The following is an 18,756-nucleotide window of genomic DNA, read 5'->3' as shown; positions in this document are numbered from 1 at the left end:
TAGTGTTTTACTAAAATTAGGGAGGAAAATTGGTTCCTGTAGTATCAAGCACAGTGGCACACAGAAGGCATAAAGAACAGGTGACCTGAATAGAACTGATTTTGTATGCTGGTGAACACCTGGCAGTAATTCCAGTTTTAGATCTAATGTACAATCTTGTTAATTATGAATCACGATTGTAGTTGCAGTTCCTTTTATCTATGAGGTATAGCAATGGGGAGGTCAGCGGAGAGTGGCAAGGGAACTCCAGTTTGTGAGAGAGAGAGGAGCATGCCACAACTGCTACTTCAGGGGAAAAGTTCCTCTGGAGGAAAAAAAAGCCACAACTCACATAACCCTTAGTATCTATGTGCCTGCCATGTTGTAAACGCAACCCGATCCCTGCCTATATTGCATATATTGCAAATTATTATTATTCTTACAAAAGGCAGGTACTGTCAGTAGCTCCATTTTACCGTTCAAGAAATGGAGGCACAGAGAAGTGAAGAAACTTGCCTGTACGGCTAGTCTTGGCCGGAAAGGGGATTCAGATTCAGGCAGTCTGGTTTCAGAGTCGGAGCTCTTGTGCTTGCCCAAGATAACAAATAATAAAAAACTCGGACAAAAACCAAAGCGCGCAGGCGCGCGCGCACACCTGAAACCCGAAGCTTGTGAAAGAACTGCTGCAATCGCTCGCCAAATACAGCATCCTCCTGCCTAATTTTAAATGCCTTCTGTAAAAAAATTAAAACGACAGCAACAAAACTAAGAGTTAAAAAACAGTTTTAGAACAACATTGCACTGTGCTTTGTACTGCTTGCCTTCACAAAGTGGAATCGACAAACCCAAACCCACAGAAATTGAACGCACTCGCGGAACCTCCTTCAGTGACGCTAAGGAATCCGTTTGAGTGGCTCCCAACGGTGGACGGGTGGGGAAAGGGTTAAGAGTGTGCGCTGCAACTCAGTCGAGTTTCAGAAGTTCTCTGGGGAGCCCAAGGGCTGCGCCCCTTCGCGTACGCTGCCAGAGAGGCCGGCGTCGTAACAGGATGCTAGGGCTCCAGACGCTCGCCGCCGGCTTTGTGCGAGGGAAAAGAACCAATAAGGAACGAGGCAAAACTTGGGTGCAGCAAACCCGAAAAGGGGGCGAGGAGGCCGCGGGCGGAGCGGGGGAGGAGAGAGGCAGGAGTGGGGAGGGCCGAGCGCGGAGGAGGCCGGAGCTGAGCGCGAGAGGCGCCCCTGACAGAAGAGGGGGCGGCCGGTGGAGCGGGCCGCGCAGCGGAGGGTCGGCGCGGGGAGGCGGGCGCCGGGAGGGGGTTTGCCGGGCCGCCGCGCGTGACGTAGCGCCGGCGGGGCGTTATCAGCGGCGGGGCCGCGGCGAGGGACGCGCGGCGACAGCGGACGGCGCCGCCAGGGCCCGGACGGCGGCAGCCTGCGGCTGCGCGCGGGTCCCGAGCGCTTCTGGCCGCCGACCCCGCCGCGGGGCGGCATGAGCCGGCGGCCGCAGCCCTAGAGCCCGCTCTTCGCCGGGCAGCCAGGCTGCGGGGACGGGTGCTGGCTGCTGGCAGGGTTGGGGGCCATGAAGCCGAGTCCGGCCGCGCCGGCGAAGGAGCTGGAGCCGCAGGCGCCGGCCCGGGGCGAGCAGCGCGCGGCGGAGCCCGAGGGGCGCTGGAGGGAGAAGGGCGAGGCGGACACGGAGCGGCTGCGCACCCGGGAGCGGCAGGAGGCCACGCTGGCCGGGCTGGCGGAGCTGGAATACCTGCGCCAGCGCCAGGAGCTTTTGGTCCGCGGCGCCCTGCGCGGCGCCGGGGGCCCGGGGGTGGCTGCGCCCCGCGCTGGGGAGCTACCGGCGGAGGCGGCGCAGCGCAGCCGCCTGGAGGAGAAGTTCTTGGAGGAGAACATCTTGCTGCTGCGGAAGCAGTTGGTAGGTCGTGCCCCGAGATGGGGGCATGACTGCCTCAGAGGGGCTCGCGGTCCGGCAGGGGCCTAGGGCGGGCGCGAGGGTGCCTGTGGCTGGGGAAATTCTCGCTGTTCCCGGGATCCCGGCCCCGTGCCTCCCTGACCCCCATTCCTGCGCGTGCCGGCGGCGCGTGGGCTGCCGACGCCCACGCGTTTCTGGCGTGTGCCCGCTTTGTGTCAGGTGAGGAGCTGGCGACCCCGCACGGATTGCCGGGGAGGGGTGGGGCGTTCGCCCCTCTCGCCCTGCCTTGGGGGTCCTTGGAGTGGCCTGGTTGTAACCTTCAATCTCTAGTTAGACGAAAGCATGCCCTCTCCCCCGGGGTTTGCATTCTCATTTAAAATGCCATTTCGTTCGGAGGCCTTCTAGACTCTCGACGGGAGGGGACAAAAGCCAGGGAAGGGGCTTGTGGCGTGTTAACTGTCCCTGCTGAATTTTACGGTCAACAGGGAGGCGCGCGCCGGAGCCCTGCCCCTCCCAGGGCTCTCCCCGCACGCCTGGGCTGCTACTTCATTTCAAATAGAAGCCCTTTGTATAAGGCAGCTAAAGCAGATGGAAAGGCTAGAAATGTGACTGGAGAAAGTGCTCCCTCCTCTCTTATTTTATACGTATTGCTAGCTAGTGACTGATGGTGGAGGCGGGAGGAAAGAGAACCCGCTCCCCGGGAGCGCTAATCTTCCTGGATTTCTGTCAGCCTCTCAGTCATTCTACGCAGTCTTTCTTAATGGGGAAGGAAAAGAACTTTGGCACTTAATGTATAGATGAACAGGTTTTGACCCCGCCTCAGAATAATGGCGACAGCTTTGTTTTGAAACAGAAAAAAAGAAAAATGTAGTTGAAACAGAAAAAAAGAATTACCCTTACCTGACCACGTTCTACCACCTGACCAGACACATGCTCGATAATGTCCCCCCTACACGAACGAACACAGTGACTCTGGGTGGTCATTTGTCAAGTGTTTTCTTGTTATCTCTTTTTGGATAATTTTTCTTCTTTGAGCATCAAAGTGCTTTTACTTGCTTGGTTTATTTTTCTTGAAGAAACGCACTCTAGCGAACAAGCATATGGTTTATGTCTCCAAGCTTTTAAGTCAAAGGGTAGGCCGCAGGAGTAGATATGCATATACATCTGTTTATGAGGATGTATGTCAGGGTAGTTTGTGCAATGCCTCGGTGTTGGCATTTTACTGTGTTTCTTTGGTAGCAGACCAGATTTGTATGTAGAACTGATTTGAGCCAATTCTTGCTGGTTATGCCTGGTCATCGACATTTTATGCATTGTTTTGAGCAATGGCACCTTTTTCCTCATAGATCTCAAGACTGTGAGGGGCATTCCTATTGTCCCCTGGAGGAGAGGAGGCAGCATGTCCGGAGAATTCCAGTCTAGTCAGTGTTTGTGGTGCTATTTTCATTTGTAGACTTGGCATTGGTGATTTGCACCAGATGCCTTTGAGTTCTTTTGCTTTCCAAGCCATTAGGAAGCACTAGGTGGCAGTGTGAGTTAGCACTGCAGATCTGTCACCTTTGGAAACCCGAGTTGAATTCAAATTTTGATGGACCTTCCCTTGAGGGTTTTGGATTCTGCCAGCTCACATTATACTTGGCACTGGCTATTAGTATTAGTTTCTCACTTTCAAAGGCCCTAAGACTGATTAAGCCCTACAAAGCAACTTAATAGAAAACAAAACTCTGCAGGACACTGGCCAGAAAATCTCACCTAAGATTATAGTGTATTGTAGGAAATCAGTTACACTCTGACTTCAAATTAAAGAGTCTACTGTGAAGTACTGTTCTGTAAAAAAAACTGGCTGTACACAGAGGATTTTTAAAGATCTCAGTGTGTTTTGTTTTCTTATCCTTACCTATAAAAAGTAAGTTTGTATATATTGAAACTCAAAGCAAGTGTTTTTATAAAGAAATTTATATCATTGCAAAATGTGAGGAAGTGGCATTAAACACAGGACCCATTCTTGAAGATTTCATTTTGGTCATCCAGTAAAGTTTTGGTTTTGTAAGATTTAGTGAACTCTTTAAAATGGTAACATAAATATTTCCAGCAGACTTTCTGGTCCTTTCTCATCAAAATGTGTTCATTTTTCCTTCCTCTACTTCTTACTCAGAATTGTTTGAGGAGAAGAGATGCTGGTTTGTTGAATCAGTTGCAAGAACTCGACAAGCAGATAAGTGACCTGAGACTGGATGTAGAAAAGACATCTGAAGAGCACCTGGAGACAGACAGCCGGCCCAGCTCAGGTGAGTGTGTGAGCACAGGCACAGAGTTGGGCTCTCATGAGGTCCATCTCAGCCCCTGTGCTTAACATTCCAAGACCTGCAAATGGCAATGGATCTTGTTTCCAGAGCAGAGAGAATGACAAAAAAGCAGTCTGCCATTCGGTTGCTGAAGGAAATAAAACCAGACAACAAAATTTTTAATAATGAGATTGATCTGAGTCCCCAGAGTTTAAACATAAAAGCTTCTATTCAAATTTCTGGAAGAACAATCCTCCTTTGAAACTTGAGAAAGTCAGAACTGGGCTAGAAAATTAGTCACACTTCAACTTCCTGTGACCACTTCAAAAGTTTTTTTTTTTTCCCTTTTAAACCATTTGGCTCCTTAAATAGATTTTTTTTTCCTTCAAGTTATTTTTTCTGAAGTGTTCATGGTAAAGATGAGGCCTTGACAGATCTAAGTCTCCCTGCACATCTTTAAAGGTAGGATCAAGGAGGAAGGTCCATTTGAGGGTAAAGTAACTTTGAAATGTACCCATAGTTATGGGCTCTTTATCTTAAGGATTACTTGAAATAAAACCATAAATTAGGGTACTAGATTTGTGAATCAAAATTACGCTCTCTCCCAAATGTCTCCCTTTCCTACCTTTCCTAGATTAGTATCCCTTTTTCTTTTAAGCACAAATGTGTATTACTGCTTGACATGATCTTAATTCCAAATGGTGTTTTTATTTATAGGGTTTTATGAGCTGAGTGATGGGGCTTCAGGATCCCTTTCCAATTCTTCTAACTCGGTCTTCAGTGAGTGTTTATCCAGTTGTCATTCCAGCACCTGCTTTTGCAGCCCCTTAGAGGCAACCTTGACTATCTCAGATGGTTGTCCCAAATCTGCAGGTAAGACTTTTTAGAGTTGGTAGACATTTTTAAATGAAAGGGGTCAAAGGCTGTTAAAGGTTTTCTAGCTTCAACCCCTTCTAGTGATGAAAAACAAAGGTTAAGAGAATTTCATCAATTTGATGCATTTAATTGCACAGTTGCATCTAGAACCAAGATGACAACTATTCCAGTTCTCTTTGTGTGCCACTTGGCTTTATATTCTGATGGTAGCAAGACAGCTTATTTTTAGAAATCCTGTCCCAATATTAGAGGTCTCATGCTCCATTTTAGAGCCTTTGCTGTTTAAGTTTGCATTTTCTTTTGAAAACCACTTTGGATCTGTTTTCATCTTTAATCATTTAAAGCTAAAGCTTATATTATGTAAGTTAAATATATCTGTCAGCCTGGCCAAGAGCTGCTTGGCACTTCAGAGAGCAGTGGCCCCTCTGTGTTTTCCAAAATGCCTTGCTTGATGGCAGCTTGCTTTTCTCTTAGCAGTGGGTGGGTTGAGATCCCCCTAGACCATGTGCCATTCTTCCCCATTTGGGGACATCCTGGCAGTGGTCTCCAGAGAGAATCATGTCGTTGCTGATATTGGAAGAATTTCTGCATTTCCTCTGCATCACACACTGTACTAGATACTTTGCATACATTCATTGCCTTAGAATTCTCCCACCCGTCCACAGAGTGCAGGTATTGTTAGCTGCATTTTACATATCAGAGAAATTACACCTAGTGAGGTTACATTAGGTTAAGTTGTTTAAGGCTGTATAAGGTGGCAGAGGCAGGATTCAAGCTCAGGACTACCTTCCAGGTCCATGTTTTTCCATCGCACCAAGAGAATTCAGAAATTGTCTTGTTCAACCTTTTTATCAGAAAGAGGATGAATTTGGTTTTATACTCCATTTCTCAGAGACTCTTCATTTGCTATGTGGCAGTTGTTGCTGAAACTCCTTAGTCCTACTTTATTGTGATTCCTCAGAAGTAGGGAAAATACGAATATTAGAGGAGCTGTAAGTGCTGGCACAAGTCACCGCACCCTGGATTTGTCTGTGTTCACTTAGGAATAAGACTGAATTTTTGAGATCCAGGCAATGCAAACATCAACACCAAACAACTGAGGCTGCCAGCTGGCTGGTGTCTTTGTACTGGTACAGTGTGTGTTGTCAGCAGCAGTCACTGGGGGAAGCACGAAGCTATTTTATCTAGAGTGTCTGGACCTCAGGTTCACTATTGCTCCCTTCACTCTGCAGATCTGGCTTCACAGGGAAACTTTCAAGCTCATTAAAGGCACTTTGGTATAGGTTTTCCTTAAAGACAGACCCCTGCTATCCCAAATGCCACATCTTCACATAATTCAGACAGTTGGACTGGCCCTTGGGGGCTGGAATGTCTGTCTTGTTCCTCAACTCAAGGTAGGGAAAAGGGACAGATGGTGAAGTGTAGGTAAATGTGGCTTTAAGAAGGGCAAAAATAGGCCTTAGGGTAGTAGAGGAGGAGGGATGGACAAGACAGTAGCTAGAGAGGTTTCCCCTTTTTACAATGTGCTATTTATTGGGAACAGGTGGGGGGTGGGGACACACACTTTTATAATAATCTTTTTGTTGCAAATGAATTGTATCATTTCTGGGTTTAGACTGCTACTTATCATTGAAGTTCATGCAGCTTTCTCTTAAACAATTAAAATAATTTGGCACATAGTAGGTTTTCGATATTTGAGTGAATAAGTATAATAGAGGACAAATTAGTAATTAAAAATTTTGATTTTCTCTAGCTCGAAGTCATTAAAGGGATTTGATATTTGTAATATTCACCAAGATAAGAGATCAAAATCATTTAATTAGCAAGAGAGCTTGATTTCATGGTATTTTGGTATCTACATTTTGGAGACGTGGAAAATTTATTCATTAATACTACTACTTGATCTTTTAAAACCTTATCAAGATCCCTTCCTATTTAAGAAACATACTCTTATTTTTTAGTGTCACTATTAAAAATATAATATGATTATTATTTAAATTTGATTAGTCTTTTTTGAAATTTGGTCAGTTTCCCTGACCTTTCAATTGAGAGTTATACTTGAACATATATGATTGAGAATTAGGTCTAAAAAAACCACAAAATGAGGGAAAGCCTACAGAAAGTATAGTTTATTTTAAGCATTTTAAAGGGAAACCAGGAATAGAACACAGGGGAGAGTAGCCTAGAGAAAGCAAGCCTACAGAAAGTATAGTTTATCTTAAGCATTTTAAAGGGGAACAAGGAATAGAACACAGAGGGGAGAGTAGCCTAAATCAAAAAACATTTATTTTTCTAGTCATAAATTAAGTTTATTTTTATTGAAAATTTAGAAAATAGAAAATCGGAAAGTAAATATCACTTGCTTTTCCATTACACTGAGGTGCTGTTAGCATTAAGGTGTTTCCCTGTATTATTCAATAGTTTTAAAAGCATTTTTAATGGCTCTTTTTCCTTCAGATAAATATCATACATTGTTAAAAAATGTTTTGTTACAATTTTTTTTCCCTCATCCAGTGGTATGAACTGTATGTAAATAGTAGCTTGTGCAATATTTATTGATTGTTTGGCATTCTCTCTCTACCCATAAGTCTGTCTTCATAGAAACTGGCCAGTCTAGCTGGTGCTGACCAGTTGATTTCTTCAGAGTGTACCTTTAAATGTTTTTCAGATCTCATAGGATGGCTGGAATTTAAAGGCCACTATGAAGACCAGGCCTCAGGGGCCACTTGCTATTCCCCCTCCACATCACAATTTAATTCCCTTGGTATCATTACAGATGTGCATCCCAAGTACCAGTGTGATCTGGTGTCTAAAAACGGGAATGATGTGTATCGCTACCCCAGTCCACTTCATGCCGTGGCGGTGCAGAGCCCAATGTTTCTTCTTTGCCTGACGGGCAATCCCTTGAGGGAAGAGGAGAGGCTTAGTAACCATGCCAATGACATTTGTGTTGGATCTGATCTGGACACCATCAAGACAGACACTTCCTTGCCATCCCCAAGCAGTTTGTGGTCGGCTCCTCATCCTTCATCTGCTAAGAAGATGGATGGCTACATTCTGAGCCTGGTGCAGAAAAAAACACACCCCGTAAGGACCAACAAACCAAGAACCAGTGTGAATGCTGACCCCACAAAGGGGCTCCTGAGGAATGGGAGTGTTTGTGTCAGAGTGACTGGGGGCATCTCACAGGGCAGTGGTGGGAACCTTAAGAATCCTAAACAGGTGCCTTTGCCCTCTGGTGGAAGCTCCTCTTTGGATAGTGGGACACTGTCCCCACTGAAGCAGTGGTCAAAAGAAGCAAAGGCAGAACAACTGGAAAGCAAGAGGTTGCCCCTGACAGAGGGCTGCTCTCCAGGCATGGTGGCCACTGAACTTCAGAGTAAGCGTCTACCCAAAAACGCCAAGCCAGCCTCTCAGGAACATCCTCGGTGTCCCACCACTCTGGCAGCAGAGACCCCTAAGGAAAGCAGTCCGATCCCAGCTTCCTCTGCGAAAGAGAGCCCCGGACGAGTCCCCGCCCCGCTGCATGAGAACAAAGTTGTCCAGCCACTGAAAAAGATGACACAGAAAAACAGCCTGCAGGCTGTCCCTCCAGCGGCGCCCCCTCCCGTGACTCCTGCACTGCTGTCTTCAGCTTTCGCGGTGGAAGAACGGCCTGCCCTGGATTTCAGAAGTGAGGGCTCTTCTCAGAGCCTCGAGGAAGGGCCTCTGGTGAAGGCGCAGTTCGTCCCCGGGCAGCAGGCGGGCGCCAGGCCGCCCCGGGGCACCCGGGCCACCGCTGGTCCGCGGAGCGCAACCCTGAAGCAGCGGGCCCAGGCCCCCAACGGGCCGGAGGGCGCACTGCCCACTGTGAGGGAGAAAACCCGGGTGGCCAGCAAGAAGTGCCGCTTCCCCGACGACATGGATACAAATAAGAAGCTCAGGAAAGCCTCGGCCAAGGGCAGGAAGGGCGGGGGTGGCCAGCCCGAGGCGGGGCTCGCCAGCAGGCCGCTGGGTGCCGGCCACAGGGCCGGGAACAGGGTGCACGGCCACGGCCGGGAGGTGGTGGTGGCCAAGCCCAGGCACAAGCGAACAGACTCCCGGCGGTGGCGGTCGGCCGCCGAGATTTCCTACGAAGAAGCTCTGCGGAGATCCCGGAGGGGTCGCCGGGAGAGCGCGCGCCTGTACCCGGCCGCCGTCCCGCCGCCCTATGCCAGCCCCTACGCCTTCGTGGCCAGCGACTCCGAGTACTCAGCCGAGTGTGAGTCTCTCTTCCACTCCACGGTGGTGGACACCAGCGAGGACGAGCGGAGCAACTACACCACCAACTGCTTTGGGGACAGCGAGTCCAGCGTGAGCGACGGCGAGTTCGTGGGGGAGAGCACGAGCTCCAGCGACTCCGAGGAAAGCGGGGGCCTGATCTGGTCCCAGTTTGTCCAGACTCTCCCTATACAGACGGTCACGGCCTCAGACCGTCACAAGCCCACCAAAACCTTCGTCAAGATTAAGGCTTCACACAACCTCAAGAAGAAAATTCTGCGCTTTCGGTCTGGCTCTTTGAAACTGATGACGACCGTTTGAGTAACACCATCTGGTGTAGAAAGTGGTTTTTCTCTAAAGGAGACAACGTCGTGGATTAGTTTTTGTGTGGTGGTTTCATGGAATGCTTTCCTTTGTTAAGGTAAAACCGGGGTAAATTATGTCTCATCCTTATCACGTAGGGACACTAGTGCCTTTCATGGAAGGTGAAGAATGTTTTGCAGGTTAGAAGTGATACTGAGTTTTTAAATGGTGGTGTTAGTGATGAATTTTGTGGTATCAGGTGATTTTTATTTTAAATTTTATGAACATCTGTAAAGGCACATGTTTTGATGGTCAAGTCTTATAGGAATGAGACCTTTTGATCTGAAGGTCAGGTGGATGGAATTTTAGGACACGCATTTGCTTCTGGTTCTTTAGGACCGTATTTCCCAAGAGGATTTTCCTCTGAGTGGCATCATGTACTACTGTGTGACATAGGTACGAGGGACATAGTTTTCTGTAATTTTTTATATGGTCTACATTTCTCAGATGTATCCTTATTCTATTTTCTTGTCAGAACTGTTTGGTTCACTGGACTCAAAACTTGAAGACCAGACCCTGAATCCAGAGAGCTGGTGACCTGGATAGGGAGGCTGGTAACAATTTAAAAGGATTCAGTAAAACTTCTGCCACCCTTGGTGCCTATGCCCTAGTTACAGTAACCTCTTCTAGTGCTGTTTATTTACATTTTGATGCCTTTCTTCTCCCTGATTTGCAGCAGATGGAGTCATTCCTAGGACTTCCCTTTGAGATAAATTTTCATCCTTGGATACAGAGAAATTCTCTCCTGAAGAAATAACCCTTGGATATAATAACTCTAAACCCAGAGTTGGCTCACTGAGCACTGTGCCACCTAAGCATTGGCCCAAACGTATTAGTGCAATCCAGTCCAGATTGGACCACTGACCCTGTATGGAAGGGCTTTTAAAAGGAAATTTTTTTTGGTAAACAGTATTGTGTAAAATTGCTTTTTTTATACCAATATATGCATGTTTTGTGCATGAGTATTTGTTTTGATATTCCTGTTGATGTTAAATTACTGTATGATGTAAACAGTATGTGTTTTTATATATCATTGTGTAAATTTAATATAACATTATATACTATAATAAATGGTTTGTTTTACTGCTGGTAAGTTTGTTATTTGGATATAAAAACAGATGTGCACACCTATAAATCTTGTGCTGATGATGGTAAACACACTAGCCTATTCCAGCATTAGAGTATTATTTACAATAATAAAGGCAGGTTTTAGGAGAATTCTTTGGATGGATGGGGAGTAAGCAAATAAAGAAAAGCAAACCACTTATTTAGAATAGTTAAGGTAATGCTTTAAAATTTAAGGTAAATTTAATAGCTGTCTTCTAAGGAAAATATTTCTGAGAATTCACCCACTTCCAACTCTCCAGTATAAAAAAATTTCCAAGGTGGAAAACTTGAGAGGATAGCACAATAAACACATTTAGCCACCACCTAGAGTCAATAATTACTAAACTTTTGTCATGCTTGCTTAAACTCTCTTTATGTATATATTAAGTTAAACCATGTTGCTGGTTTTACAGGTTAAGGACAGATAACTAGCTATGTCCCCCACCCCTCTCCGTACTGCTATATACTATTTTAAAGTGAATTTCAGAAATCATGATACTTCATCTCTAAAAACCTAAGCATGTATTTCCTAAGAATAAGGAATTCTGCCATAGGAGCACAATATCATGATCTCACCTAAAGAAAACACAATAATTCTTAATATTACCAAATATTTAATCTCTTTAAATTTTCCAATTTGCTTCAAGAATTTTCTAACATCAGCTTCCCCCATCCCCATAAACTGGAATTCAATCGATGTTATGCATTGTATTTAGTTGTATATGTCCAGTCTTTTTAGTCTAGAATAATCCAGCCACATTTTTAAAAAATGACATTCAGTTTTTAAAGTCAGAACAGTTGTCTTACAGAGGTGCCCACGTTCTGGATTTCAGTGTTTTCTTGTTATCTTTTAGCAGTTAGTCCTATTTCATGTAAACTGCATAAAGATTGGATTTGGATTAGACATTGTTGGCGAGAAGATTTTACTAGTGACTTGTGTACTTTTATTGCTTCACATCAAGAAACAGTATCAGGTGCCCTATATTACTGAATTTAACCTTGGTTAAGTTGGTGAGCAGAGATTTCTCCATAAAGATGTTTTTGCCTCCTTTTTGCAAATGGTTAGTATTTGTGAGTGATTCTTTGGTACTGGGTGGATATCCTATTCTTCACAACCTGTAATTAATGGCTTTAGCTTACATGCTGATCTTTACCTAAATCATTTATTGCCTTGGGGATTCAAAATGGTAGTTTTCTAGATATCCTTCTTTCTACTTTTATTAGCTGACATTCTATTAAAAAATGTTTCCTTATGTTTTTTCCCTTTCTTTTGAATATCACCATGGACTCATGAATTTTTATTCATTTGATGTCTTAAAATCAGTTATTCTTTTTGATGTTCAACACATCCCAAATTTGGTTGGTAGGGGGATTCATTTTGTACAAAGGAAACTATAAAATCAGCTCAGTCTCTTAATTTATATATTTATTATGAAATGTACTCAACTAAAATGAATTTTTCAAATGCTAAATTTCAATGCAAAACTCTATACATTTGTTGATCATCTTGGGAATTTCCTCTTTTCCTATACTTTATATACCCCTCACCTCTAAGACTTTTAACTTTGGTACATAGCAAACTATTTCTCCATGGTTTACAAAGGTAAGATGTTTTTTCAACAAGACATCTCAGACAACTCAATTCTTCAAAATGTAGAGTTGGTAGACTTTTTAGTGTTTATATAAGTAGTATTAGTATTTAGTATTTATATGTTTTTAGGTGCAACCAGTTATTCTGCTTTAACTAGAATTTCTTTGATTACCTGATTAAACTTAAGCCAGTGCAAGTGAGGGTATGATCTCACCATCTTTTCTGATGCTGTGATCCGATCTCTTGGGGGCAGGGTATAAAGTTCATTGTGCAAGGCAACTGTGACCTGCAGTCAGATCTTGAATCATTTCCAAGTTGTTCTCAATGAACATTATCCTTGGAAGGGGACGCTTTCTGAAAACCAGTTTCTGAATAATTACATTTTAGGTGACAGAATGCCAAATGAAGAGAAGCATGAAAAACAGGATTTTCTAAGAACCCTAGGTTTATCCTCCTCTGTCTATTGCTTGACTTCCCTGTAGCTAGCAGTTGTGCTGCACTTGGAAAATTGGATTTTGTCCATTATTTTCAATAACAAAATAGCCGTTATTGTTACAAACAAAAGAGCTCCTTGAAATATTTTAACTAAATCAATTACAAAGGCTCATTGTCAAAAAATATATATATATCTGAACAATACACAGGTGTTTAAACCTTTCTTAGTCCTCAAATCCTACTCTTCAATAAGTTTGGTGTACATATTTCCATACTGTGTTATATGCACATACAAGTATATAACCTTTATATTTTTCTTCAAAATGAAGCCTCAGTCTACATGCATTATTCTGTAACTTGCTTCCTTCATTTCATGGACCTGCATCATGGATATAATATCCAACTCATTTTAATGGCATTCCAAGAATTTCCTCACTGAAGAAAAAGGCACCAGATTTTATGGGCTACTTGTTTGCCTGGCTTGGAAAAAGTACATTATTTAACAACAAAAGGGTTACCGAAGTACCACACATTTGCATACATACTGCTTCTCTAGGTTTCTTATATATTTTGTTATTTTGTAGTGTGTGCTCACTTTCAGTGGGGTTATTATCAGGGGGAGTCCTGTAGGGCTTGTTAAAGGATTTTGCCATACTGAGAAGCTTTGTGTTTTATTCTGCCAGGTGCCTCAGAGCCATTTCCAGACTGGACCACCTTTTAAGTTAATCTCTCTACTTTGGGGTTACTTGATTATAGAGGTAGTACAAATGCAAATCCTAAACCTAAAAGAGGATAGGCTGTGACTACATGCTCTCAGAGGATACCTTTCCCAAGAGAGAAAAATTTCTTTATTTTCATCCTGGGCCAACAAGTGGATTTTTTCCTGGACCAACCTTTCACCAAGGGCAAGCCCTTCAGAGCTCTTAGGTGTATTGGGAAGTTTCAGTCCCAAATTCTACCCCGTGACGGCCACATTGTTGGCCTTGAGTGCCTGTCTAAACCAAAGCCCTTGCTTAAGGGACCAGCAACCTTTCCTAGGACCAAACTTGGGTGCCTTTCTTTCTAGTGAAGTCAGTATATACTTAAGAGGATATTAATGATATATCCATCGTGTCTGTAAAAAATTTTACAGTGAGATGATAGGTTATCTGGTCCACCATATGGCTGGAAATAGAAACCATGAGCTACCTGTTGCCTTTGCCAATAAGTTAGATTTTTCTTTCCCCCTCTTATTTTTAGTACAGTTTTATTGAGGAACAGTTGAAGTACAATAAAATGCACACATCTGAACTGTACAATTTGATCCATTTTGACACGTATATATACCTGTGTAATCACCACAATCAATATAAACCATATTTCTATTGTTCTCAGAAGTTTCCTTGAGACACTTTGTAATGCGTCTGTCTTTCCATCTCTTTCCCCAGACACATGGATCTGCTTTTTGTCACTTTATTTTCTGGAATTCTATATAAATGGACAGTATGTACACTTTTTTGCCTGAAATTTTCATGCCATATAATGATGTTTAGATTTGTCCACGTTGTCTCATGTCTCAATGGTTCATTCCTTTTTATGGCTGAGTTGTATTCCTATGTATAGTTATATAACAATTTGTTTATCCTATTTACTGGTGGATGGACATTTGGATAATTTTCAGTTTGGGGCTATTACAAATAAAGTTGTGAAGAACATTCATGCACAAGTATTTGTGTGGACAGATGGCTTTGTTTCTCTTGGGTAAATATTTAGGAGTAGAATGTCTTGGTCTTATGTTAGGTATATATTTAACTTAAAAAATTGCAAAAATACATTTCAAACTGGTTGTACCATTTGATTCCTACCAGTAACCTATGAGAGTTTCAGTTGCTTCATATCCTCATTAACATTTTAATTTTAAGTACTCTAATGGGCATGTGATGGTATCTCGGTGTATTTTAATTTGAATTTCCCTGTTGATTATGATACTGAGCTTCTTTTCATGTGTTTATTGGCCATCTGTATATCTTTTTTGTGGAAGTGTCTGCTCAAATAGTTTGCCCATTTAAAAAATCGGGTTGGGCTCCTTATTACTGAGTTGCAAGAATTTTTGAAAAATAAATTCCATGTGAAAGTCCTTTGATAAAAGTTGTGAATATTTTCTCCCAGTCTGTGGCTTACCTTTTGACTTTCTTAATGGTGCCTTATGAAGGACAAATGTTTTTAATTTTGATCAAGTCCAGTTTTCTATTCTTTTCTTTTATGGTTTGTGATTTTCATGTCCTATCTAGGAACCTTTGCCTTATTCAAGATTGCAAAGATTTTCTCCTATGCTTTCTTCTGGGAGTTTTATTTCTAGAAGGTTTTAGGTTTACATATAGGTCAACGACCTTATTTTGAGTTAATTTTGGGGCATTATGTGAAGTAAGGATATTCAGTTTATTCAAATAGATATTTAGTTGGCCTAACACAGTTGAAATTACTTTCCCTTCTGAATTGGCACCTTTTAAAAAAAACCGTTGATATAATGTATGTACCTATTTCTGGATTCTATACTGTTTCATTGATCAATTATGCCTATTTTTTCATCAAAACCAAACTTGATTTAAAGTACTCTAATGGGCATGTAATGGTATCTCGGTGTACCTTTATAGTAAGTACTGAAATCAGATAGGGCAGGTCTTCCAACTTTGCTTTCCTCTTTCTCCTTCTTAATTCCTTTGATTGGTCTTGATCCTTTGCATTATCATATGAACTTTAAGAATCAGGTTGTCATTTCTACAAAACAACCTGCTGACACTTTTTGTTATCACATGCCATCTTCAAAATAATGAGCCTTTCAATTAATGAGTAGGCTATATCTTTCAATTTATTTAGGTCTTCTTTAATTTTCTTCAGCAATGTTTTGTGGTTTTTAGTGTATACAGGTCTTGGTAATCTTTTGTTAGATTTACTTTCCTATGTATTTCATAACTTTTGCTGATACTGTAAAATATACATTTTGAAAATTTCATTTTCCAGTTGTTTGTTGGTGATATATAAGAATACAATTGTTATTGTATATTAACCTTGAACCTTGCACCTTGCTAAATTCATTTATTAGTTTTAGTAATTGTTTTGAAGAATTAAAATCTTAAACTTTTTGATATTGTCCTAAAGTTCTGGAAACCTTTGTTCATTTTTTTCAAACTTTCTGTTCTTCAGTTTATCCAAACTTTCTATTTCTATTTCTATTGATCTATCTTCATTTTCTTTCATTATTTACATTCTGCTATTAAGTCTCTCCAGTGGATTAAATAAAAGAAATTCAGATAATTGTATTTTTTAGTTCTAAAGTTTCCAATTAGCTTTTTCTTTTTCTCTGCAGAGAATTTCTATCTTTTCATTCACTTCAGATGTGTTTTTCTTTACCTGGTGGAGCATAGTTACAGTAGTTCCTTTGAAGTCTGATAATTTCAACATTGAGGTCATCTTGAGGTTGGCATCTGCTGATTGGTTTCCCTTGAAATTGGTCACATTTCTTCTGTTTCCTTGTTGCAAGTAATTTCAGATTGTATCCTGTACATTGTCAATGTAATATCGCATAGGCTCTGACAATCCTCAGGAGACTGTTGATGTGTTTCCTTTTGTAGGCAATCAGCCCAGTTAGGCTCTGACTCCAAGCACTTCTCAACTTTGTGGGCAGCAATTTAAATATTAGTTCAACTAGATGAGTCTTTGTTGTGCTGCTTTCGGTCTGTCCTGCTTATGTGTAGGTCAGGGGTTACTCTGACACTGTGCAGGCGGTTCATATCTCATTTAAATTCTCAAAGACCTTGCTATGTTGGTTTGAGTCTGTACCTTTCATGCTTGGCTCAGAGATTAGATGGGGCCATGGGTTCATGCATAGCATTAAGGGACACCTGTCTGTAGTTCTTTCCCCTCTGGGACTTCTCCCAGTCTCTCCACCTGACAGGATCCACATTTTGTGGCTCTTCTGGCTAGAAAGAATGTTTCTATTAGAATTTCAGCTGCCTGTATTATTGAAACTGTGGCCTGCCCTTAGCATAAAGCTGTGTGAGGGAAAGAAAAAAAGGAAAATTTACTCATCCCCCTAAATCCATCTGCTTTTGTTTACTTTCACAGTCCTCAAGTAGTTTTTTTCTCCCCATGTTTTTGTTGGAGTTTTTAGTTGCAATCAGTAGGAGAGATAGGCTATAGTGTATTCACACTATGATGGCAGAACCAGAATCCACTGACCCATTATTTTAATATGGATAGAATTCAAATACCCAGCAGAGTCCTGCAGGACAGCCAAGCGTGTGATTCCTGCAAATCCCCCACTCTACTCTGAGCAGCACACATGGGCTTTTTGTGTTCTGGTTTTAATCTCATGTAATAGGAAGAGTTATTAAAACAAGGAAATCCTTTATCAGTGTTAAAGAGGGTGTGCTTAGGATTGTCACAGTCAATTCTATTTGACCTTTTTCTAGTTGCAAACCTTTAATTTAGAGGCTAGAGGGGAGCTATATAATTATTTATTTCTATACAATTCTCCTTTGGGGCTAAGAAAAAAATATAACATTCTCTATGCATATGTAAATTGCTTGAAAGATGCCTTTTGTTTCCTTGGGAGTCATTTTGTTTAGTTTCAGACCTGTCACTTTTAATTATTTACCTGATCATTGTATCTCTGACTATAATATAAATACAGCATATAACTATACTTTTGAAAATGGTTATTTACTACTTGGCCCACAGTGGTTTTTGGAGCTGCTACAGCCTATCTGTTAGAAGAAGGAATTGCCCCATGGAGCCTAGAGCTGATTCAGAGAATTATTTTAATTTGAGGATTGTTGCCCAGGTTAAATAACAGCTGCTTTGGAATCATTATAGCTGAAGCGGTCAATAAATAATTTCCCTCTATATTTAACTACAACAGATGAATATTTCAGGGTTTCTTAAAAATAAAAAAGTCTTAGATATTACCCATTTATCTAGCTGTTATATTTTAAAAGAAATGCTGTAAACAGAGACTAGGATACAGAGTTGTAGCCTGGAGAACTTTGTTGGGAGATAGTGACTGATGATGGACAACATCAAAATGATTAGAATATGAATTTGGTTTTGGTAAACAACCTAAAATCTATTTATTTACCACAATCTTACGCAAAATGTGTTAAGCCTTTGCACTGGCAAGCTTGGGCAGGGAATCTTGCAAGATCAACTTTTTCCCATGAGATTTTGCTTTTAAATTTATGTTCCTTATTTAAGGAGACTAGTCCCACCATTTCTGGTTTTCTGGTGGGTTCAGGCATTTTATTCTGAGTATTGTACTTAGCTAGAACCAGGAAATACAGTGGTATATTTTTAACACTAGAGGAGCTTTTTAAAAAAATTGCAAATCTTTATTTTTTATTATTTAATCATATGTTATATTAAATATATAATTATATACAATTGTATAATTATAAATCATACAATTATATTTTATAAATATAAATATAATTAATATTAATTATAATTTTATTATTTAATTATAAAATTATTGTTACAAACAGTATATATATATTTTAGAAAGTAAAAAAATACAGAAAAGCAAAAAATAAGAATATAAGAATACATCTTTATACCTAGAGATGATTCTTGCCAACCCTTCATTGTATATCATTCCAGATCCCCTTCCAATTATGCTATATATTTTTTTGCTCCAAGAATCAGATCATGGCTTACTTGCTATTTTGCTGCTTGATTTTTAAAGTCAAGGATCACTGCCTTTCAGTGCAAATGCATTTTCATCTTATCTAATACCTAGTCCACATTCACATTTCCCCAGCTGTTTAAAGGAACTTTTAAAGAAGAATTTTAAAATTAAATTATAAAATCAATCCCTTAAAGGGGCACAATAATTCACAATCAAAATATAAGTTGGTCATGGGGACGGTAGTACAGCATGGAGAATATAGTTATTGATTCTGTAACATCTACTACATTGATAGATAG

The 18,756-nt window shown here is 41.5% G+C and overlaps 1 protein-coding gene across 2 annotated transcripts; it reads left to right on the top strand.

Moving 5' to 3' along the window:
* The first annotated feature begins 1,359 nt into the window (after window positions 1-1,359).
* Window positions 1,360-10,746, top strand: DACT1 (dishevelled binding antagonist of beta catenin 1). 2 transcript variants are annotated; one of them, XR_005031506.2, is made up of 5 exons: window positions 1,360-1,902; window positions 4,055-4,187; window positions 4,902-5,057; window positions 7,837-9,720; window positions 10,339-10,746. XR_005031506.2 is itself a non-coding variant. In XM_036919093.2 (4 exons), the coding sequence occupies exons 1-4, from the start codon at window positions 1,558-1,560 to the stop codon at window positions 9,618-9,620; spliced, it is 2,418 nt and encodes an 805-aa protein (XP_036774988.2). In that variant the 5' UTR covers window positions 1,360-1,557; the 3' UTR covers window positions 9,621-10,746. The 2 variants fall into 2 exon arrangements, 1 of the variants encoding a protein (XP_036774988.2); XM_036919093.2 differs by having other exon boundaries at window positions 7,837-10,746.
* The last annotated feature ends 8,010 nt before the right edge of the window (window positions 10,747-18,756 follow it).

This window comes from Manis pentadactyla, chromosome 11 (assembly GCF_030020395.1).
Source record: "Manis pentadactyla isolate mManPen7 chromosome 11, mManPen7.hap1, whole genome shotgun sequence".
Taxonomy (NCBI): domain Eukaryota; kingdom Metazoa; phylum Chordata; class Mammalia; order Pholidota; family Manidae; genus Manis; species Manis pentadactyla.
The sequence above is the reverse complement of the archived record's forward strand: the minus strand, read 5'-3'. Positions and strand labels throughout refer to the sequence as shown.

What these genes read in the sequence shown, in the direction of transcription:
- DACT1 (XM_036919093.2), top strand. Translation starts at nt 1,558, where the DNA reads ATGAAGCCGAGTCCGGCCGCGCCGGCGAAGGAGCTGGAGCCGCAGGCG. An exon ending in TGCTGCTGCGGAAGCAGTTG is followed by an intron (nt 1,903 to 4,054) that starts GTAGGTCGTGCC and finishes CTTCTTACTCAG; the next exon opens with AATTGTTTGAGGAGAAGAGA. An exon ending in AGACAGCCGGCCCAGCTCAG is followed by an intron (nt 4,188 to 4,901) that starts GTGAGTGTGTGA and finishes TTTTATTTATAG; the next exon opens with GGTTTTATGAGCTGAGTGAT.